The sequence below is a fragment of the Cheilinus undulatus genome, linkage group 21 (assembly GCF_018320785.1).
Source record: "Cheilinus undulatus linkage group 21, ASM1832078v1, whole genome shotgun sequence".
NCBI classification, from domain to species: domain Eukaryota; kingdom Metazoa; phylum Chordata; class Actinopteri; order Labriformes; family Labridae; genus Cheilinus; species Cheilinus undulatus.
In genome coordinates, this window is record NC_054885.1 from 34335400 (window position 1) to 34360428 (window position 25029).

The following is a 25029-nucleotide window of genomic DNA, read 5'->3' on the forward strand; positions in this document are numbered from 1 at the left end:
CTTCCCATGGCTCTTTGGGGCTTTGACGAGGTGTCTGAGCTCAGTTAAGCAATGCAAATGCCTCTCCTCTGTCTCGGTGAGTCCCCATCTAGTTTGAACAAACAAACTCTCCCGCTCTAAGAAGAGGAAAAAGAAGATGCCCGGGATCTCTAAAGCGATTGCTGGAGCTTCAGAAAGCAGCCAGGTGAAGAAAGAGAGAGGAGAAAGAGGGAGGGAACAAACTGTAGGAGTAGCGGTGGTTTACGTCCCTCCACACCTCCAGGAAAACTTCAGGCAGCATCATCAGCTCTTCTACAACTTTACACTTAAAGCAGCACCTGTCCTTTGTTCCCATGCTATATCTCCCAGGGTCAAGGTCACCCACGGAGCAGCTGTCTCAGTCAAAGTTGAAGGATCGTCCTCATCACAGAGTCATCCATCAGCCGGCTGTTTGAGGTAGTGAGTGACAAATCTTCTCTTCCCTCAGTGAAAGGAAAGAATGAGATGAACAGAGGAGTAAGAGAGGAGGGAGAGAGGAAGGAGAGGAGAGCCCCAGTGGATTTCGACAGGCAGGTCAGCACAATAGGGGGGTGTGAGCACAAGAAGTAATGAAAGTAATGTGAACAGTGAACATGCAAAACTTTGATCATCACTTCTGCATGAAGCATGACAACCAGGAATGCCATGATCACTGCTCTAAGCTGCAGAAAAGACCATTTAAGAGTGAGACTGGCTGATATCCGTCATACTTTGGAGTTTTGTTGGCTTAGTGCTTGGTGTGTTAACTTAGCTTTGTAGTGCACTCAGACCTCCTACAGGTGGCAGCATAACCTGAAAAAGGAAGACAAAAGTCATCCTTACCCAGTCAACAACATGCTTTTACAGACAAAGCTCCGAAAAGCAGTATGAAAACTTCCCAGGGGGCAATGCAACAAGTATCCTACTCATTTGCATGTCATGTCTGTTTGCGCAGCGACTGTTTAACACCCCAGTAGTGCTCACAATCTCAGTTTCAGTGCTTCTCACCAGTGTTATCTGCAGAATCAAGCGTCCCTTTGAACGCACGCTCACAACGGACACATTAGGGGCAAGTCCATGGAGGAAACTGTGAAGTGGTTCAAAATAGGACATCTTAAGAGACATGTAGAATATAACACTACTTTAAAATTGCTGCACAATAAGAGAGAGAGAGAGAGAGAGAGCAGAGAAACTTCATTTGAAAGTTTTGGGCAGGAGAGATCCTGAGTTACCTGGTGGTGTAGGTGTGGAAAGTGCAAACCAATACTTGGGATCTCTCCTGCTCCAAACTTTCAAATAAAGTTTCTCTGCTCTCTCTTTCAGCCGGCTGACTCTCCATCTGTATAAATTCTTGTTCGGTGTACTGCGGTTCACACAAATATCCCCTCGAATCCACAGTAAACAGCATATCATCAACACTCGAGTCCAAATCGCTTATATTATCTTTGTGTTAGCTTGATGTGGTGTTATCATTCCTGTAGAAGCTCACAGAACCAGCTGATCAGAGGATCAGTTGCATTGTAAATTAGTGCCTGACACAGAGGTTTTTTGGGGAGAAATGAAGTGCTTTGTACGTTTTCGACACAGCGTACAGCCGAGCCAACATATTTTCTTGGCCCATTTTTACGTAAAACTCGTTAAACTACGTGGATAAAACATTCCCATCTATACCCATCATGCTGTGGATCTCTCTGAGCTCTTAATAAGCACAGGATCAACTTTCGCAGAAACCACTGGAGGCTAATGCCACTACTATAGCCAATTGCCTCATACAACCCAACTTAAAAAATCCCAAAACATTCCTTTAAGACCCCCCAGAGCCTGGGTGAGACCCAAGATAACTGGGTGAAGCAGGCATCTATCAAGCAGCCAGAGGTAAAATTAACCACAAAAGCTGAGGTAAAAAGGCTTGTGCCAGTCTGGCAGCATATATGTTAGAAGAAATGTCTCCACCTACAGGGGTTTTCTGGACGCATTTATCCGCAAGATGTTGATCTAGTTTTATTTTTACAACTTTGCTTTCGCCGTTTTTTGGTATTAAAAGCAGAGAGGAGAGATCTTGTGTAAGTCTTCCTCATTAGAGTAAAGATTCTTGCTAATTGTAGTTTTATGTAGAATCATCAGGAGGCAGCGACTCTCTTTAGTTGACTTTATTAACTTGACTGAACACAACACATGACAGATATACTTGGCTGCGGACTAACTTCTCATGAAGCACGTATGCATTAAGTGCCATCTTTTAACATCACTTCTCGTGTGGGCATCACTCATGTATCCTTACACCTTTTACTGCATGAAATAGTGCCATTATACTATATAGCCTAACACAAATGTGGGACTATGTAGGGTTTAGCAATGTATTTTTCATTGACAATTAAATTGCAGAAGATCAAAGTCAAAATGAATAATGCAAAGGTACTGTAAGTAGTAGCAGCCAAGCATGCAGGCCTGACATCACCAGGTCTGACAGAGTGGTGTAAAGCACACCAACACTGGACTGTGGAGTGACGAATCACCCTTCTCTGGCAATCAGACTGGCGAGTCTGGGCTTGGCGGATGCTGTGAGAACTTTATTTGACTGACTGCATTGTGCCAACTGTGAAGTTTTCTGGAGAAGTGATAATGGTATGGGGCTGTTTTTCAGGGTTTGGTCTAGGCCCCTTATCTCCGGTGAAGGCCAATCTTAATGCTTCAGCATACTATGACATTTTGGACAATGCTATGCTTCCAACTTTGTGGTAACAGTTTGGGGAAGGCCCTTTTCTATTCCAACCTGACTGTGCCCCAGTGCACAACGCAAGGATTACAAAGTAGGGTTGTTCCAATGCAGATATCAGTATCAGACATATGTCCAATACTGCTTTTAATGCAGGTATTGGTATTGGTGAGTACACAAGTTTATGCAGCAATCCGAAACTGTTGGTTTAGCTTTATATTTTGTTTTGTTTAGCCATGCTAAAAGTTAGCACAATAAACTGGAAATCAAGCCCTCTTCGCTGCCGGAAAACACTGCATGCAAGGGCTATGGTTTTTTAGAGCAGCAAAGAAGAACCAAAGGACCCACTGCAGCAGCAAAGAATGGTGGAGACAGTTTTCTCTGAATGTGATCATTAGAATGCCTTCCAGACCGGCGCTGTCATACACGACAAGAAGTGACACAGTTTATCAAAAGTTAGATCACTTTTGAACCATAAATCTTTCCCATATTTGTTTTTCCTGTAGAAGCTTGCCGCTGTTCCTTCCCATCAATGCTATGGACTAAACAATTAAATCCACACCAGTAAACCCAATATTGAACATCTTCTTTTATCATTTTTATCGAATTACAATCATTTATTACCAATAGCTCGAATGCTAACTCAAATGCTAACCACCATGTTGTTTACTCTTTGTGAAGGTCTGTCAATAGCAGGCTGTTCCGTAATCACATCATGCTAACCAAATAGAGCATAATGGAGAGAGAGATAAAGAGAGCCTGTGCTCCCTGTATGCAGTCCCTTGTATTATTTTATAAATATTTAGCAGTAAAACTTAATAATCAGCAGCAAAAACAACTTTAGGGTCACAGAGATGCTGTACATTACGTTTTTATTTTTTGTTGAGCCATGTTCTGAGTTGATATTAGGGGTGTAACGATTTATCGATCTGGGTTGATATATTGATTGTTTGAGCAATGATTCAGTCAAATCGATTGAAAGTATAAACATCGATATTAATCGCCATTTTTACCTTATGCTTTTAATATGGAAGTCCCCCCATGTGCTTGGTTATGACAATTTCCGCCCATCCATGAGTCACAACACCACTAGGCGCGGATAGCAGGTAATGGCTAGCAGCCAAGAGAGTATCAATATTGTGTTATTCTCCTTTACGTGAAAAATAACAGATTGTGGTAAATGGGTTCACAATATCGTCTGATATCAATCACAGGCCTCTAAATCGAATCAAATGGAAATCAAATCTAACAGACTTTGTGATATCAGCAAATATCAAATCGTTGTTCTGAGAATCGATATTGTATCGTATCGTGATGAAGCTGGTGATTTATACCCCTAGTCGATATAGGTCTAAAATAATTTGCTAGTCTGCACACTCAGTCCAGAAAGTTCACACTGGTATCGGATCAGTACTTGGTATGGGGCTGATACCCAGCATCATGGTATTAGAATCGTATTGGGAAGGAAAAAATGGTATTGGAACATCCCAACTATAGAGACATGGTTTGATGATTCCAGTGTGGAAGAACTTGACAGTCTTGCACAGAGACAGCCCAAAACTTCAGGAGGATATGTATGCAGACATTATATTTCAGTCTGTTTTGCTTTTATATATACATTTTGGTGGATTTAAAAAAAAAAAGTCTAATGAAATTCAGACATTATCACAGGATTATCACATTTTTATCCAAGATAACAGGACCGTTAAGAGCCCAAGAAAACAACCAGAATTTACTCCAATTAATTTAAACAAAACAGAGTAAAATAAAGTACAGACACGTCAGCCCAGGACTTCTAGTTATTTTGCCACAGGAACCAGTTCACGACCCACTGAAAACAGCCCTGTGACCCACTTTTGGGCCCCAACCTACCAGCTGAGAACCACTGCTCTGTAACACACATCTCAACAACTAAGAAAAAGAAAATAAAATCAATCAAGTTGCTGGTCTTGGTTGTTGAAGACAGATTTCACCTAGTTTTTTTTATCATGTTATCGAATTGAAAATAAACTGTTGTTCAACTGGATCTCTTACCAGTGAGGAGACAATGGCATCTCCTAATCCTCACATCAGTAATGTGTTAATTAGACCAAAATATGACTACCTTTTAACAAGCATTACAGCAACAGAATACTGACAATAATCCGCCAGTCATGCATCTCCAATGAAAATCTGCAGATCAATCAGGGCATCTCAAACAATAATTCTTACAGTGATCTGTATTTCCAATCTAAAACATCTTGCATGGCTCATAACACACTAACACAAACACCACCTACACTGCAGTCTTAATCCTACCATGATAATACATCAGTGTAATCTGATTCATATCTTTGAAGTCTATAAACAGATGCATTTTCAAACAAAAGCTCACAGTTCACTATAATTACATCCGATTAGCATAACACCAGCGAACTGCATGAACAAAAGAGCTAATAGGTGCTCCAACTTTGTCTCCACTGACACTCCAGATACTAAATCTTCTGCACAACTTTCATGTGTTTATGCTCTCTCTAATCCTGCGTTTTTAGAGCCGTTCAAGAATCGACGCTGGCAAGTGCTTCAGAAACCTAAAAGAGAATTTATTAAAAGAAATAGGCTGCTTAAAAATAGAACACATCCTGTGGGAGGGCGAGGCAAACCGGAGAAGGGACAGAGGCAGACTGAGCGGAGTGTGGCACAGCTGGTCAAGTTTTACACACAGAAGAGAAAAATTCATGAGCAAACCTCACACCCTCTAACACATGACCTTTGATGATCAGGCTGAGGTGGTCTGAGGAGAGAGTTTCCATAAATGTGAGTCTGAGTGACCAGCACAGAGAGTGACACTGATGGAGAGAGAGGCGGAGAGACTGATTTAGTGTCAGCTGCAGACGCATTAATTCTCCACTCCTCAGAAGACAATACTGGCATCCAGTCCACCACTTATAATCTTTCATATCCAGCAGGCATCCCCTCATAATCCCCTGGTTCCCAAATATTTGGAAAACACAGATGATGATGTATGCCATGAATAAAATCTAATAAAATCCCATCTAAAGTGCAGTTTAAGTGAGGAAAACGTGATAATGTAAACTCTAGATGGCAATGCCAAATGGGAAAAAGGAAAAGTGCCCCTTAGAGTGCACATGTAGAGGAGAAAATGTGATTAAGTGAGGTCTATGGTGCACTTTTAGAGAGGAAAACATGATAATCAGCTTCCTACAGCTAGTGTTGTGTGAAAATACCCTAAATTTAGGCTATGGTTAGCCTGCACGCTAGTTTGAAAGGGAATATCTGAGGGCCACATAGCCACCTGTGCTCAGCTAAGCAACATGGAGCATGTTTGATATTAAACATAGGTATGGATTTCAATAATATCCACATACTAGTACATCCTCACAAGAGCTGTTTTTCCAGATACTCCCTTTTAAAAACAGCATACAGCCTAAAGTGACAACTTCCTTACAGGAATATAGGCAAATTTATTCTCTTATGATTATGAATCTAATAATATAGTACCTTTATTCTCTAAATGCATTATTCGTTTCCTTAAATATGTCCTAAAAGTCGTTACAATAAGATGTATTGTGGGTATTCAGTGTGATAAAGTGACATATTTAGTGCCATTTTGATGGAGAAAATGCTATGAAGAGCTTTAGAAAGTATAACTTCATTGAAAGAATCTCAGCCAAGATAACGACCCAAGAGGAATGAAGCTCAATGGTTTTTAAACTTTTCTTGCCGCAGGCAACTCTACAATCAGACTAAAATCTAAAGGCACACCATTTTCATATCCATGCGAAACAGCCTCTTTAACATACACTATATGGACAAAAACTCAGATGCCTGGCCATTCATGCCGTAGAGCGTTTATGAGGTCAGGCACTGATGTTGGATGAGAAAGTCTGGCTGACAATTTCTGTGGTGCTTGATGGGATTGAGGTCAGAAATCTGTGCAGTCCAGTCGAGTTCTTACACACAAAACTCATCAAACTATGTCTTTACAGCCCTTGCTTTGTGCACTGAGGCACAGTCATGCTGGAACAGAAAAAGGCATTCCCAAAAGTGATGTCATAAATTCAGAAGCATAGCATTGTCCAAAATGTCTTGCTATGCTGAAGCATTAAGGTTGGCTTTCACTGGAGATAAGGAGCTAGAAAAACAGCCCCATACCATTATCCCTCCTCCACCAAACTTTACAGTTGGCACAGTGCAGTCAGACAGGTAATCTTCACCTGGCATATGCCAAGCCCAGACTTGCTTATCTGACTGCCAAACAGAGATGTGTGGTTTGTCACTCCGCATGTTTCCACTGCTCCACAGTCCAGTGTTGGTGTGCTTTGCACCACTCCATCCGACGCTTGGTATTGGACTTGGTGATGTGAGGTTTGCATGCAGCTATTCAGCCATGGAAACCCATTTCTGAAGCTCCTTCCCCACTGTTTTTGTGCTTACATTAATGCCAGTAGAAGTTCAGAACTCTTCAGCTATGGAATCAGCAGAGCATTGACAACTTTTACACATCATGCACCTTAGCAATCGTTGACCCCACTCTGTGATTTTCACATGGACTTCTGCTTCATGGCTGAGTTGCTGTTGTTCCTAAATGCTTCCACTTTCTAGTAATATAACTTACAGCTGACTTAGGTATATACAGCAGGGTTAAATATCAGGAAGCGTCTTATTGCAAAGGTCACATCCATCACAGTACCACGCTTGAAGTCTCTAAGCTCTCCAGAACGACCCCGCTCAACCACAAAGCCATGAAGCAGAAGACCACATAAAATCCCAGATCGGGGTCAATGATTGATAAGACTCATGGTGCGTAGAAGTCTGCAACACTCCATAGCTGAAGTGTTCCACTAGCATTGATGTAAGCACAACAACTGTGCGGTGGGAGTTTCATGGAATGGGTTTCCATGGCTGAGCAGCTGCATGCAAGCCTCACAACACCAAGACCAGAGCCAAGCATCAGATGGAGTGGTGCAAAGCAGGGACACTGGACTATGGAGCAGTGGAAACATGTTCTACGAAGTGATGAATCATGCTTCTCTGTTTGGCAGTCAGATGGGTGAGTCTGGGTTTGGCAGATGCTGGGGGAAGTTTACCAGCCTGACTGCACTGTGCCAACTGTGAAGTTTGGTGGAGGAGGGATAATGGTATGAGGCTGCTGTTTAGTTTGGACTAGGCCCCTTATCTCCAGTGAAGGACAATCTTAATGATTCAGCATACCAAGACATTTCGGACAATGCTATGCTTCCAACGTTGTTGCAACAGTTTGGGGAAGGCCCTTTTCTATTCCAACATGACTGTGCCACAGTGCGCAAAGCAAGGACTATAAAGACATGGTTTGATGAGTTTGGTGTGGAAGAATTGGACCAACTCACACAGAGACCTGACCTCAACCCCATGAAGAGATCGCAAGCCAGGCCTTCTGGTCCAACATCAGTGCCTGACCTCATAAATGCTCAGAATGAATGGGCACAAATTCTCACAGAAAATCTCTAAAATCTTGTTAAGCTTTCCAAGAAGAGTGGAGGCTGTTATAGCTGCAAGGGAGGGGGGTGTTAACATGGAAAATAGCATGAGCTAAAACTTTCCCAGAGAACTTCCAGATTAAATTTCTGCCCAGATGCCTGAGACATCTCCCTCAGCTGCAGCCATTCACATAAACACCACCCTGAGGCATGGCTCGAGGGCGACCTGGAGGCAAAAATCCCAGAGAAACGCGATCACCACAATCTGTGCTCAGCATCCAGAGCTCCTCCAGAGAAAGGCACGCCCAACATTACTGAACAGCCCTAATGAGCACAAAGATAGGCATTTTATCAGCCGATAAGGACAAAAAATGCTCCAACACAAAGGTGGATTCACAAAGCAGATAGAATACTTTGCATATGGAAGCCCAATAAGGTCATAATTTCTAAGAATTATGGGTAGCGTTTGTTATCTCAGAAGGATTAAGCCGAGAAGAAAGAAGACTTTTCTCACTGCCTAAAGGTGAGGAAAACAAGTCTTAACAGTTCTCAGTCCTCTAATGATAAAACTAATGCATAATTAATGAAACTCAGTGCAAAACAAACATTACAAAGCAGTTTTGCAAGCGGCTTTCTGAAGAACAAAATGTGCACTTAAAGCTTCGAAACAAACAGCAAGGTCTGAAGACACTAAAAGTCGAAGACAGCAGCTTTGTTACCTGGCTGGATGGACTTGTCCCGGAATATTTGTCCCTGGAAAGATGCTAATAATTGTCATTATCAAACTATACCATCATAAACAGACACCAGCGATCACTTTGACACCCAACTTCATGATCAGTTTCCCCCATAGCTGCTAAAAAAAATCAATAAATGCACAAATACTTTCTCAGTACTCACCTGAGGCAGCAGTTCATAATTAGCTCCAGCATTGAATTTCAAAGCAAAAAGTGTGAGTGTGCAGTGGAAGCATCTGCATGTTGTTCTGTTGTGGAGTATGTGCATAGCTCAGCCACCAGCAGCACACTGGGCTGTAGCAGCAAAGAGCTGTATGCAGAGGAGGGAATAAGCAGCATCCAGTGAAAATTTGGTGTGTGTATCAAAGAGTAGGAGACGGCTGACAGGGAGAAAGAGAAAAGAAAGAGAGAGCAGAGATAAAAGGAGAGGAACTGACAAAATGAGAGAGTGCAGAGGGATTGGGTTTGGGGTTTTGGTTTTCTGATCACTGCTGAGGAGGGAGAAATGTAATATTCAGCGGAGAATTTCCGATAACACCCTAGTGGTGTACCTGAGAGGGGAGAAACAAAGGAAAGCAGAGGGGCTGTCTGGCAGCCAAAGGCAGCAGTCAGTGCTTTACATGGGGTCAAAGGTTATCCTAAGATTGGATTACATTTACCAAACTTAAGGCAGCAGACGGCTGAAGGGAAAAGAGATCATTGTGAAATATGGGCTTTATGAGGTTTTAAGGAGTTTTAGCTCCTTTTCTGTGGTTGTGTTGTCATGTTATACTCAGCTGTGGCCGAACTGGCTTTTGTCTGTGTGTGCCAACAGTCAGGCCTGTCCACAGATTTCACTGGGCCCCTGACAGACCAGGAGAACGGGCCCTCAGCTGTTAATAGTATCAGTGTATGAGTGTTGGATCTGTAGCATTGATGCTAGTCTAAGAGCCACTTTTCATTAATTTTGCTCACATTGTCATCCTGTTTGTGCCACTTTGTATACTATTTACAATGTATACTATAATTTCATCATATTTGCTACCCATTTATTCCACTTTGAATCCCTTTTTGTCACTTATAACCCATTTTCACCACTTTTCTAAGAGTTCTCTCATTTTTTGCCACCATCTCCCTATTGTTGCCCGTTAACCCAATTCTGCCCCATTAACCCCTTTTCACTGACCTTGCAAAGCAGATGGATTCCCCCGTTTCCATGTTTCTTACTGGCAAATCCATCTTGCAAAGCTCCCATCTGAACCGTTTGGGCACAGTTAAAATGTAGGGCTAACGGCTTCAATTTGATTGGTCGATGAATTGATCGAAAAGCTTTAGTTTGACCAAGATCACTCTAGGCATCCCCCTTTTGCTTCAGTTAACGCAATGTGATTTTTCATTCAGTTTCACCACCTTTCTTATTGTTGCAACTTTCAATCTATTTGTTGCCCCTTTTTTTTAATACATTTTCATCACTTTTTCTTGCCACTATTTTCCTCTTCTAACCTATTTTTGACACTCTTCGCCCTTAACGACCTCTTTAACACATTTTTGCCACTGTCCAACACTTTAACTAGCCAATTTAGCCATTTTTGCCTATTTTTCTCTTCTTCTAACCCATTTTTGGAACTTTCTGCTTTACTCTTTCTTTTGTTTACCCCTTTTGTTCCTTTTTAACCAATCTCATCCACTTTCAACCCAATTTTTGCCTCCTTTTGGCCCATTTTCTCCACCTTTATCCTCTTTTCACCACTCTTTCAGCCCATTTTAGCCACTTTATCATCATATTTTATCACCTTTTCTCACAATTTTTGCCACTTTTAATCCATTCTTGTCACTTAAAACCCATTTTTATCACCTTTTCTTCAGTTTTTGTCCATTTTATCTCAATTTTTCCACTTTCTTCCTATTTTGCCCCCTGTTAACCAATGTTAATCCTATTTCTTTTGCCACTTTCAACCAATTTTTGCCTCTTTTTAACACCCTTTAACCACTTTTTCTGGTCAATTTTACCACTTTTCTGCCCGTTATTCTCTCTTCTAACCTATTCCAGCCCTTATTGGCCTCTTTGACCCATTTGTTACACTTTTCAACACTTTTACTGGCCAATTTTTCCACTTTTCCCCTATTTTTTTCCATTTCTAACCCATATTTGACACTACTGACCTCTTTTCACCACTTTCTTCTGTCAATTTTTGACTCTGTTTAGCAATTATGCTTTTTTGGCCCAATTTCACCCATTTTGTTCCTTTTTGAATCAATTTCATCCACTTCATGGACTAAAGCCTCCATTTATGGGCCCCTGCTTTAGTCACTGAGCCAAACTGGGCCCATTTCACCAGTAACTTTGGATGTAATGCCCTGTGCAGGAACATAGATTTTAGTCTATGCAGACCTTCAGAAAATCTACCAAAAATGAAAACATAGAAGTGCTATGTTTAAAGCCGGGGTTTGCTTTGTCTGTTCTATTATTGTAAAAAGCGCCTCTCAGTGAATAAAAATCTTACTTTGCTAGTTATCAGGTGTCATACACCAGTGAAGAAAGTTTATTTATATTCTGATTATTGCTTGTTTGGCAACATAATCTGCAGATTTTTCTCTCTTTCTATTTGATGGGGTGCCATATGAGAAAATATGGAATGTTTTAAGGTGATACCATGAATTAAGGCACAAAATAAAATACTAACTAACTTTCACATAAAATCAAAATCAATAAACCAAAACAAGTCTCATCAGGTGTTTTTTTTAACTAGTGTTCGGTTTATTTTCTAAAAAGGATGGAACCTTCAGGGACTGTAACATCATTGGCAACTTTTTTTTTCTGAACTTCAAAACATTCAAACTGAAAGGTTCATTTTTCCACGTTTACATCGTTGAACAGAGATCAGCTGACTGTAAAAATGTCAGCAGGTAAAACTCGTACACCGAACACTGTCTGTCTGTTTTTACCGAGTCGGAAAAAATTAAAATATGTTTGTCTGACTTTAACCAAACTTTTAAGTCTACAAGTAAACACGCTAGTCTGACTTAGATTATAGTGAACGGAAATTTTCAGTCAGTCAAGATAATGATGTTGGAGATCATTTCACTGTTACATTTGTGCTGCAAAATTACTCTGATCCTGATGCCAGGCTGCGCAACATTAAAGGATACAATATGTAATTGTAAATCACAGTACTGTGCAGAATAATCCCACAAAATAACTAGATTGTGCCATGCTACCTGCACGTATACATTTTTACTGATCTAAAACCAGAATAGCCTTTCTGCATGCTCTACAGCCGCTGGCTGACTTATACTCAAATTATAAAAAGATCTAAGGCATTTATGAAATGTACAGAGATGTAAAATTGTTCATGTTTTGGTGGTCTGACGTACACCCAGTTAGATAGTTGCTCATTTCAATTTTTACATTTATTGAAATTAAAAAAATGTAATGCATGTAAATGTACTGTCTTCACACATTTCCTCTCCCTGTCTCTCCACAGACAATGCCAGCACAGCTGAGCTTCACAAAGCTGAAACTTACTTCAGCAAAAGGTCCGCCTACTCCGTGATGGAGATAATCGGCCAAGGCTGCTTTGGCAAAATGGCCAGGTGCATCAAGGTGCCCACCAAAGAGACAGTGGCACTGAAAATACTTAAGAATGATCCGGGGCTGATCCAGGACACTGATGTGGAGGTAGGCTACAGTTCTGACTCTGTGTAAGGCCGCCCTTAAGGGGAGGTCAGCAAAATCATGGTCAATTGTAGAGCTAAGCTGTGAGATCCATATTTTAGCTTTTTAACCTGAATAATAACCACTCTTACCAAAGCAACAAAAAAGGTTGTTTTTTGTTATCTTTTCATGCTGTAGTATGATATAAACTTTCCAAGTGTAAACCTTTTCTCAGAAAACAGACTTTCCTTCTGGGTAATGTTAACAATGTGGATGGGCTCACTGACAAAACCAAATGTTAAATTAATGTCAGACTTCATAGCTTAGCCTAAAGGTCCACAAACATCTGGATGCCAGAAAATAAAGTAGAAGAAACTGACACAACTATAAGAGTAAAATGATAAATGTATTTAATTGTGAAAAGTGGCAAAAATGGGCAGAAAGAGTGGTAAAAAGAGACTGAAAGGTGGCAAAAATGGGTTTAACACAAAGCAAAAGAAGGGTTAAAAGTGAAAAAATGGGTTAAAAGGGCCAAAAAAATGGTCAAGTTAAATGGTCAATAAATGGTAAGAAGTGAAAAAAGGGGAGGAAAGTGTCAAAAATCAAAGAGACAGGGGAAAATGGGCAAAAAAGTAACAAAATTGGCTGAAAAAAGTGGTGAAAAGGGGTTTTAAAAAAATGTTAGAAATGGATCAAGGAGGCAAAAATTGTTAAAAATAGTCAAAAATTGTATAAAATTTGGGCAGAAATTGTGCTGAAAACACATTAAAAGTTGGTGAAAATGGGTTAAAAAGTGCCAAAAAATGGTTAAAGGGACAAAAATGGGTGAAGAATAGTAAAAAATGGTTTCAAAGTGGAAAAAAAAGGTTAAAAGACATCAAGGGCAAAAATTTAAAAAAAGTGGTAATATGGGTTAAAAGTAGCAGATATGGGCAGAAAAATTGGTGAAAATGGGTCATAAGTGGCCAAAAGGGAGAAAATAGTCAAAATTTGGTTCGAAGGGGAAAGTATGAAAAAAGTAGCCAAATAGTCTTGGAAACATGGTGAAAATGGGCTTGAAAATTGTAGAAAAATGGGGCAAGAAGGCGTAAATGGGTAGAAGTTGTCAAAACTGGTTTAAAGAGGCAAAAATGGACAGAAAATGTGGTTACAATATCTAAAAAGGGGTGAAAATGGGTCAAAAATCAGTTAGAAGGTGAAAAGAGTGAAAGTTGTTAAAAATGGTTTAGGAGAAAAAAGGGTTATTGGTGACATTGAGGGCAAATAAAGTCAAAAATGGTAAGACAAAGTGGTGAAAAGAGGTTCAGAAGTGGCAAAGAAGGGCTAAGGAGACACAACAGGGAAAAAGCGTCAAAAATTAGATGAAGAAGAAAAAATGGTTGGAAAAAGAAGTGAAAAGACGTTAGCAAAAGGTAAAAATTGGTTACAGAGTCAAAAAACAGGGGAAAATAGTTTGAAAAATGTTAAATGTGGAAAAAAAGAAGGTAGACGTTAGAGCAGACATTAAGGGGAATCAAGGTCAAAAACTGACAGGAAGAGGTGGTGAAAGGGGGTTGAAAATGGCAGAAATGGGTTAAAAGCAGCAGTTATGGGCTGACAAATTGGTGAAAGGGGGTTAAGGAGGTAAAAAGGGCAAAAAGTGTTAAAATGGATAAGAAGAATAAAAAAATTGGCCAGAAAAAGTGGTGAATTGGAAATGGAAGGAATTGGCTTGAATGAGTATTTTCAACATCAGAACTCAGTAATAGCTTGAAACGCTTTTCAGCTCAACAAAGAGGCAACTGTTTAAAAGGATGCCAGCCCCTTTGCTTCTGATCCAACACTGATATCATCAATAAATCACAGGTTTTTCTGGGCCGGCCTGCTCTGTGTGATTTCTATGTCCTAAAGTTGACTATCCTCCATCCTCTATTTTGATCTTTAGACACCTCAAGAATTCAAAGATGCCAACAATATCGAGGCAAGAGAGAGGACGACGTTCTGGGAGCTGCCAAACTCTGTGGATGATCTAGTCCATGTAGGTATTCTCTGCTGTGTTCAATAACATCCAGCCTCCTCACAGCAGCTGTGCTGAAGTTTGAGTTTGCTTGTGCTTTAAATCTGCAGCATGTCTGGATATGTATGGTCTGTTGCACAGGCACTTCCTGTTTGTCATTGGTTGAAGTTGCCTTACATAAACCTGAGGTTTCTGAGTGTTTTAAGGTAAATCAGCTGATCTGAATGTGTTTCCTAATCCAGGTACACCCAAAAGAGGAAGATGCTGAGTGGCAGGAGTGGCTGTCATTCGTGAATTTACTCAAATATTTGCTGCATCTCAATGGGAAAGAGAGAACCCGGCCCCATGATGCTCTGCAGCGCCATTTTTCCGACACCTTCAATCAGCCAGCAGCCTGACGGCATACAGCAGTACGTAATGTGAACATTAATCAGCTCTTATAGACCGTTGGTTTACTGATGGATCGACTGAATGTTGTCCTTCTTTTCCGGTTTGATCAGGGGTGTGATTGGCACCGGTAAAATGCTGATGAGACAGGAGAAGGACCTCTCATGTGCACAGGGGCACAGTCTTCCCTGTCCTGGCAGTCAGAGAGAGGACATCTCCCTCTTCCTCTACATGGCCTACAGACATGGCCCAACTCCAAGCCTACAGCGAAGACTACCCGCTTCCTGCATCACCTGATTGGGATGTATACCAAGATGACGGTGATGTTACTCTTTCTTCAGTAGGAGCAAACGCAAAAGACTCCAGCAATGAAGTGCTACCTCCAAGGTCACCTGATTGGGATGTCCTCCCAGATGACGGTGTCTTTGGTTTGCCTTCAAATGGAGCTAACATAAAACACTCCAGCAATGAAGCGCTACCTCCCAGGTCACTTGATTGGGATTTATTCCTAGATGATGGTGCCTTTTCTCAGCCTCCAGTAGGAGCTAACGGAAGAGACTCCAGTAATGAAGCACTACCTCCCAGGTCACCTGATTGGGATGCCCTCCCAGATGACGGTGCTCTTCCTCAGCCTTTAGAAGGAGCATGCATCAGTGACAGAGCTCTACCTCCCAACCGTTCAGACTGCAGTGGACTCTCCAATAAAGATGTCTGCACTTCTAATGAAGTCAAATCGACAGCCTCCCCTCTTGCAGCTTCAGCTAAACCAGGGCGAGCACAAAAAATGCTAAAGAGACGGTTTCTTTAGCAGAATTGCCACCCAATTTTGCTGCTGCTTGCATGGCGAGGAAGAATGAAATCTTTGTGTTTTTCTGCTTTTTATCGAGCAGTTTAATAAATGTTTCATTAAAAATGTTTTAAATGTACTGAAACATCGTGCAACAGACCTTTCACTCTATAAACTTTTAAAACAGAATATACAGGTCATTCAGAAAGCATTCAGACCACCTATGGTTGTTTCAGTTTTCTTATGATGCAGCCTGATGCTGCGGTCGAAAAAATGCATTTTTATTCTCATTAATCTACACTCAATATCCCATCATTACAAAGTAAAAACAGAATTTAAAAAAGTTTGCAAATTTATTAAAAATTAAAAACTTGGATATCACACAAATACAAGTATTCAAACCATATTCATGCATATGAGAGCAAAAACCAAGCCATGCTCTGCAGGCAGTTCCTTTGACCTCATGGCTTGTTATTTTCTCTGACATCATCGTCAGCTGTGAGGCCTTCTAAAGAGAGGTGTGTGCCTTTCCAAATCATGTACAATCAGTTTTATTTACCACAGTTGGACTCTAATCAAGGTGCAGAAAGATCTCAGCAAAGATCAGGAGAAATGAGATGAACCTGAGCTAAATTTCAAGGGTTTTTGCAAATATTTTTAAAGACCTTGTAAAGTGAAACTCAAAATTTGTGTCTTAAAACACTAGATATGTTAGAATATGGTTGCTGTAAACATGTGAAAACATTGAGATCTACATGCGACTGAATTTGGATTTAGACCAAAAGTTTTTCATCTCTTTCCTGGCTGGATTTAATTTGGGCGGGGCATATGTGTGGGCTGGTGATGTCACCATCAGGAGTCCATGTACAAAATGACTCACTGACATCCAATGATTCCTGGTAAATATTAAAGCATTTACTCCTTTTTCAGGAGTTCAAGTTTAGTTGCTTTTTCTACACAAGTACCAAATTAAGGTTCAAGTCAAAGCAATTAGAATTGTTTGAAATGCAATATGGAACTTCTGGTGTATGACAACTAGTTAGATTAGCTTAAACATAGAAAAAATAACTTAATACAGATAAAAAAGTGAATGAAAATAGCTAAAGAGAACAGTAAAACAACAAAGTGTTTGAGAAAAGAAGGTGCACATGACTTCTGATTGTCCTCTGAACTTTTTGTAAGCACAGTGGTGCCTTTTTTTACATCACTGTGAAAGCAGGAAGACCCTATGGTGAGTGGTTTTAAGCTGCAGTGCTGCTTTAAGGACAAAACAGCATGCAGTTAACTAACATGCTCACTGCATTTAATGCTGATAGCGCTTGTCTTAAGCACTATCAATTCAAAATGTAAACTAAGAACCATTTTTAAAGTTACTCTAGTAATTGCTCTGAGACAGTATTGTCCCCACAGTAAAAATCCAATCCAATCCAAATTTATTTATAAAGCACATTTAAAAACAACAAAATGCTGACCAAAGTGCTGTACAGTAAAAATTAAAAACAATAAAACAAACAATAAAACTCAAACCATAAAACACAGACGCAGGACCAAAGTAAAAACTGGAGGACATATATGGATCAGTAAAAACAGAAAGGATTAAAAGCCAAATTCTCAAGCAGAGCTGAAAGCCAGGGAGTAAAATGCATTTTTAAGTCTGATTTAAAGACAGGCAGTGAGGGGGACAGTCGAACATGAAGAGGAAGAGCATTCCAGAGCATTGGCGCAGCTACTGAAAAGGCTCGGTCACCCCTGAGCTTCAACCTTGACCTCGGGACAGTCAGAAGACACTGGTCCGAGAATCTGAGAGTCCGAGATAAAATATGGGGTTTTAAAGGTCAGAAAGATAAGAAGCCAGCCTGTTTAGAGACTTCTAAGTTAATAACAAAATTTTGAAATCAATCCTAAAATGCACAGGAATCCAGTGAAGAGAGGCTAAAATGGGGAAAATATGGTCATGTTTACGTCAACCAGTTAAAAGACGAGCTGTGGCGTTTTGAACAAGCGGTAAACGATTAAGATAGGTTTGGCTGGCACCAAAAAAAGTGCATTACAATAATCGAGACGAGATGTGATAAAAGCATGCATAACCTTCTTAAAAGCATTAATAGATAAAAAGGACTTGACCTTGGTTAAAAGACGAAGATGATAAAAACTGGCTTATACAGCTCCATTTATCTGTAGATCCATTTTAAAATCTCTGTTTATTATCATCCCCAAATTTTTTGCAGAGTCTTTGAGAAAGGGCTCAAGAGTGGACAGCTCTGCTCTGGGGCTGTTACTGCCTCCATGGGGTCCAAAGACAATGACTTCAGTCTTACTCTCTCTAAAAAGAAAAAGAAAGCTTGAGGGGACAAAAATGCATCTTTAGGTTCACAAACACACTAGAGAGTTCAGAATGGTGACAGCTCTGCAGGCTGAAGACGTCTGCTTTAGTTAAAATAAAAAAAGGCATAATAGAAAGTTTTGTACACCTAATGTTTACATCAGGAATTGCAAATAAAGTCTAAACAAGACGCACAGAAGTAGACGGATATGAATCCGATCCTTTACCTGACGCTGTCGATCAGCTGCTGATGCTCCTCTGTGATCAAAATATCAGGCAGGGCCTCAGCCAGACTCTCCACGTCCCTCTCAGCGGCGTACTGCTTCAGCACCTCAAACAGCTGTTCCTTCACATCTGGCTCCTCTCCGAGCACTTCCTCCACCTGATAAAATAAGGATTCATTTAGAATCTGTGACATACAGAGAGCAGATTTTCAAAATAATGGAGCGATGCTCACTTTCTTATTAAACTCCATGGCCTTGTGGGCTCGACTCTCCCTGACGCTGTCCCCGCTCTGCGATAGCACCCTCATGCTGCTGCTCAGGCGCTTTGGTCGTCGGGCCATACTGAGCACGCCCAGACGCAGAGGTCGACCCTGAGCTGCTTTGATCATGGCTGCTGCCGTTTCATGGTGTTTCACTGGAATGCCGTTGACCTCCATGACATAGTCCCGGACTTTGAGGCCGCTGCGAGCTGCTGGACCATTGGGCATGCAGTCCTCCACCATCAGAGGGCTGTCTCCTACAATGGTGAAGCCAAAGCGGCCATCAGGGCCTGGAGTGATGTCAATCTAAGGAAATGAAAGACATAGTTGTCATCTTAAGTTGAAATCTTAGTTGTCACTGACTGATGAAAACACTCAAGGCCCATCGGGTATTTTCTAATAAGTCAAGATGCCTTCAATCAATCCTGGTGAAACTCAGACATGACAGATGGCACAACTTAAATATTCTGTTGTCAAAATATTAAGGTTTATAGGTGGTTGTGAATTCTGAAACACACTGCAACCTGGGCTTATTGGGCTGGAACCCACATATTGATGCTTGCATCTATATTTACCTTCTTTTCTTGAGTTTTAATAGTATTTTGTGACTTAGCTGTGACTGGAAATAACTTTATAAACTCCAACACCACCAAAAAGAGGTATTCCAATCTGTGTTATCTGACCTGTTCAATCCGTGACACCACGCCGATGCTGGGTGGGACGGTCTTGAGGGTCTGAGCCAGAGCGATCAGTGCTGGCGTGCTGAGGTTGGTCACATCTTGGCCCTCGATGTCTACCACCTGGTCCCCGGGCTGCAGGCCAGCCAGGTAGGCGCTACTGCCCTCCACAACGGACAGGATGTAGCTTGGCCCAGTGCCACCCAGACGGAAGCCAAACGCTTCAGGCCAGTTCTGATTGGTGGCTGGAAGGCCGAGGTCTGGAAGAAGAACAGACATTTGAACTTTTAAAAACCTGTCCAAAGGCCATCATTGTATTATCAATGTAGAGTACACAGTACATGCTGATCCAGTCTGCTTAAGTGGTTGGTTTGGACTGTCAGACCTGGGTGTGTTCTAGTGGATGTAGAGCCAGTGAAGGAAGGCAGAATTGTACTAACACATTTCATTTCACTTGTACCGGTTAGAAAATAGGCAGCGGCATCCTGGACTGACGAAACGTGCAAGGAAGGCCAATTAATACCAACATGAGGTGCTTTAAGGTAGTCCAGGTTTTTAACTGCTGACATATTTCACTACTTGCAGAATATTTCTGTCATGTGAGCATGCACCGCTAATCTGGTTCAAGCTGCTCAAACAGACCAGCAGGTTTTGAGCTGAAGAATGGAGGTCAAATGGCCTGCTGGTTTAAATAGGGCATTTCAATGTTGGAGCTGTGCACAGCAGGTACACTGGTCTATTTAAAAGAGCAGCAGACACACTGAAGTCATGTAGAGGAGCGTTCTCAGACTGATAGTTTGGTTAGTTTAATGAAAGTTAAAGGGAAAAGTGAGGCAGGTTATTTCTGACTGTCAGTATCTAGCCCACATGATGAACTGATGGCCTCCCCCTGGTCATTGGCCTCATTCTCCTGCAGAAAGGGTCCCGACAGACTCCCTTCATATCCTCTCATCTACAGCCAGGGATATATATATATGGGATGTTATAGGGATCTGTCAGTTCACGTTATGATTTTCAGGCTTTCTGTGGAAGGTTTCTCACAGAAAAATCCCCAAAACACACCTATTAGCAGCCTGAAAAAAGAGAGGTTACTCAAAGTCAGCCCCAAAATGGGTGTGGATAAAAAGAGGGGAGCCATGGAGTCATGTTAGATTGCCATTCTTGGTCAGGTCTCCTTCAAAAAGACAACACTGGTCTCAGTGGGACCAACCCAGTCAAATAAAGGTAAAATTTAAAAAAATCTGGATACAAGCTAGGGTCTGATCGGCCCTAGCTGTGTACTCCAAAAATCATAGATTTAAAGTGAATTAGTTAGTACCCTGGTTAAGATTTAATATTTTTCTTACTGTAAAATTAAACACACTCCAACATGACACCTTGGTAAAAGGAGAAAAACACAGACGAGGAATTATTGACCTTCAAATTATTTCTTTTACAAAGCTACAGGAGGATGTCAGTGAAAACAGATCTTAATACCAAGGAGCTTATGGCACTTTATTGCATTTTCTCCACTACTGGACAAGGCCCTTTAAGAGGCGCTTCTAGTAGGTTATGTCCACTGAGAAGGCACCCAATAGAGCAGTGGCTCTCAAATGGTGTGGCAAGGTAAACCAGTGGGCCTTAAGGCAAGTCTAGGTGTGCCTTGGGAATTTGTACAACTATATGTTATTACTATGAGCTGAGGCCCTGAAAACCCAGAGAATGGCCCTTCCCAGCTGTTATTTATTGATGACATCAGTGCATGTGTGTTGGGTCAGTAGCATTAATGCTAGCGTCCTGGCTAACAGTTCCCTCATTTTGGAGCTGAAAAGTGCAGCAAGCTATTGTTGGGTTCAGAAATTAATTATTTATGCCACTTTAAACCAATTCAAGCACTTTTACTTTGACGTTTTGCCACTTCTTTTGACACCTTTCACGCAATTATGTTTGTTTTTGTCATTGTTGACCTTTGTTTTAGTTGCATTTGACCCATTTTTGTCCCTTTTTCCCACTTTTTTCCCCAGTTGTGGCCCATTTTGGCCTCTTCTATTTGCCACTTTTAACCCATTTTTCTTGTTTTTTTTTTTTTTTTTTAACCCTAATCTGCCACTTTCTTACCCAATTTGCCACTTTTAGCCCAATTTTACTTTTGTTTTTTTATCTTCTGACAATTATTCAGTTCTTCGGTATCTTCTGCTTTATTTTCTGGCAGCCTAATACTTCGTCCATCGTCCATTGGATGCCACCCTTGAGGGCTCTTAATCCCATTATGTCCACTGGAAGGGCACCCTGCAGGGCACTTTATCAAGTTTTGTCTATTTAAGCACCTAGAATGGCACTTCATACTTTTTGTCTGTGACAGCAGTCTGGAGGCCTTTATCATGTCTATTTATTTAAAGGCAGCCTGGAGGCTACTTAATAATATTTTTTCTATTTGGAAACCATGCTTGAAGGCACTATACAATCACATGTCTGTTTGGAAGGTACCCTAGATGGTACTTTATTATGTTGGAGTGGCACAAAAGGACATTTTGTTATGTTTTGTCCACTGGACACCTCCCTAGAGGACACTCGTCATGTTTTGTCCACTGTGAGGACACCCTGAAGGGTGCTTTCCCACCTTATGTCCACTTACAGGGATGCTGCAGGGCACTTTATCATGCTGATCTATCAAAAGAGCATCCAAGAGGACATTTTCACTGTTATTCAAATGTAAAAGGCACCATCTACCCTGCACTACCTCGAATGAGAATCCTCAATTAACCTACTTTGTTAAGTATTATAAACAAAATGTAATTGAAAGTGCAAATAAGATAAAACATGACAAGTTGGCTCTGCTAACCCCACATCCTTAGTACAAAATAAACCAGTGTGCAAAATTAGAGGGAAAACATTTCACACTGTGAAATAAAACTGGGCATGATTGCAAAATACAAGTCCCAGAGATGAAACTAGGAAAACAATAGCACACAGTCATCCATCAAATCTGCTGCAGCAAAGTGCTCTGCATCTTCTCTCTGCACATGATCATAGGCGTGAAAAGATGGAGACAGCGGAGAAGTAAGGCAGAGACTTAATTAGAGACAGGGAGCAGGAAAAGTAACAAAGAAACGCAAAAGAGGCGAGAAATAAGTCTGAGCAAGACTTCGGAAAGAAGCTGGAGATGTCAGATCTGCTTAGATGAAAAAACAAATCAGATCTTCTCTGGAGCACAGGGTGACGTTTTCAAAGAGAGAAGTGGCTGACTGAATAAAACATCTTTTTTTTAGAATTCAAGGATTCAAAGAGCCGTGGAAGTTGTTGTCAGCTCGCAGAGAGGAAGCATCAAACTGCAGCTGATTATTGATCTAAAATAGATTGGGAAATCACTGACGTGAGGCTGCGGAGCACAATCTGTTCTCCCAAGCAGAACACAATGACTCAAGATGGATGTCAAGGCTTTTCTTTGTCCTCTTTTCTGCAGCCTGCGACCCACATACACAACCACAGCTTCATCTCTGTTCTTTATCTTAGGGGTGGGCAATATATGGAGTTTTTAAGAAAAAAATGGTTTATTTTCAAGCAAGCCGTAAGCCTAAATAGTTCTACATATGTCAACAATATTTATATTAGGGGTGTCAAAAGATTAGGATTTTAATTACAATTAATTTCAGAGATTCTGTAGTTAACTGCAATTAACTGCACCCTTTTAATCACATTTTAAAAAGCCCTATTTTGCATTTAAAATCATTTTTGTGTCATTCTTGATTTTTCTACTATTTTAAACTAAGGGTACAGGATACAGACCTGCTTTTATAGGTAAAAGATTATAACATGAACTTAGCCACGGAAAAAGGAACTTGTTATGGATTGAAAAAGAAACAAGAGAATAAAAACAAGGCTAATGTTTGATGAAAATTCGGATAACCTTTTCACTTGTTCACTGAGCTGTCTGTGAGTTTTTAAAGTGAAATGAGAGTTTTAGGTGCAGTGTTAACCTGGCACGCCAGATGGATTTGTTTCACACGTCCATCTTTGGCCCACTAGCCCCATGTTTTAACCATGTTAAGTATAATCACTGATATAAGAGATATGCCCATAGACTGTAGAAAGAATTGGACAAACCCTGTGTGACGTCAGCCGTCTGCTTCCAATAGGTGGACTCACACAGCTCTTGAAGCCAATCCGCGGGCTTCCATATTAAAATCACGGTCGCAACCAAACTTTGGATCAACCTAACGGCCTGCCCACTAAGCGCGACTTCCTGTCAGCCAGCTACCTAGTATTCTGGTCGACAGCAATGTAGCCTCTGCCTGTCGAACTATCTGTCAATCAAATGAGACGTGCCAATCAGCGTGAAGTGAGGTTGATCCTAAATACAATCCAAACAATCATGGTACAAAAAAATTCACCCCCCGTACAGTGAGAGCACAAGAAGACATTAGCTAATGAGACACGCTTGGTTTTTTTTTAACAATTTTGAGCAATTTTTTGCACTTCCGCATTGGCTTCATTTTTCAGGACTGGAGGTTGCCGTTTGAATCAGTCATGTTGAATTCGCCAGTGAGAAACACAGAAACAGATGTATCCATCTGCTTTGCAAATTTAGAGCAGTGGTGGACTTATTTTACATTAGTGTAGCTGCAGGGAGAAGCTTTATGACTTAAAGTGAGTTAAAAGGGACAATAAAGCCTGCAGCGATATGCTATTAAAGAAAAAATTAGTGCACTAATTGTGGACCCTTAGCTAATTGCGATTAATCTGATTAATCTTGACAGCCTTAATTTATATTGACACTGATTTGAAGAAAAGATGCCAGGCCGAATACTCAGTAAAATGACTCTTGACAGTAAAAACAACTAACTGTTCAAAGCTTATTGATCATAACATGATCTATTTAAGATATCTCATCTAAATGGAGAATTATAAAGTATTTATTTTTTTTATTATTTATTATAAATCCAACATTGATTTTTGATTACATCATTTGATTCTTTTTGTGCTGCGCTTTTCACCTTTGTATTGCAATGATCTCTTACTGAAATATGATAGAATGAGAATCTTAAATTAGCCTTCTTACTTTAAGTATTATAAACACAATGCAATTGAAAGTGCAAATAAGATAAAACATGACAAGTTGGCACTGCTAACCCCACATCTTAAGAATAAAAATAAACCAAAGTGCAAAATTAGAGGTGAAACATTCCATACTTTGAAATAAAATACAAGTCACAAAGATAAAAATACAAAATAAATAGCACACAGCCATCCATCAAATCTGCTGCAGTAAAGAAATTCATAGCCCCCCATGAATATTTCATTTTTTAAAGTTTTTCCCAAGTGCTTTAAACAGAGCAAGGGAATTTCAACACAGCTTTTCCAAATATCCTAGTCTTATTTTGGATGCTTACGTTATTTTACTTTGCACACAGAAACAAAATTACTTCACAAAAACAACCATGGTCTCAATGATTATCCCCTCTGATGCTGATAGTCAGTAGTGTCTCCTTTTTACTGGTTACAGCCTGCAGTCGTTTGTTGTAGTTTTAGTCTCAGTCTTGTCTTCTGAGGAATGCCAGCCCATTCTTCAATTTTTTCACTTAAATCTTTATTAGCATATTTTTAAACAAAGCATATCTGTTACACCTCAAAAAAGGAAAACACAATCATAGATAAACATAAACAGAAAAGTCACGAAATCAAAAGAGTACTGCTTGGAGTAAACCTTAATTTATTAACAGCCTGTAAGGTTTCCACATCTGTCAGTCATGGTTCTTGTCTAATGCAGTCGTTCTGAGTCTTGTACAGAGTCCACTTTTCCCATTTTCTTTCTAGTTGTGATTCTTGTAGTCTCAATATATGGGTCAACTTTTC

The 25029-nt window shown here is 40.5% G+C and overlaps 1 protein-coding gene across 1 annotated transcript in view; it reads right to left on the minus strand.

The window, feature by feature from the left end:
* grid2ipa (glutamate receptor, ionotropic, delta 2 (Grid2) interacting protein, a) overlaps positions 1 to 25029 on the minus strand; it is a 58113-nt gene that overhangs the window by 30995 nt on the left and 2089 nt on the right. Inside the window, exons 2-4 of the mRNA XM_041817072.1 lie at positions 19204 to 19457; positions 18494 to 18826; positions 18264 to 18418 (exon numbers count right to left, since the gene is read on the minus strand). Coding sequence (XP_041673006.1) covers positions 18264 to 18418; positions 18494 to 18826; positions 19204 to 19457 — 742 coding nt within the window. The remainder of the gene's footprint in view (positions 1 to 18263; positions 18419 to 18493; positions 18827 to 19203; positions 19458 to 25029) is intronic.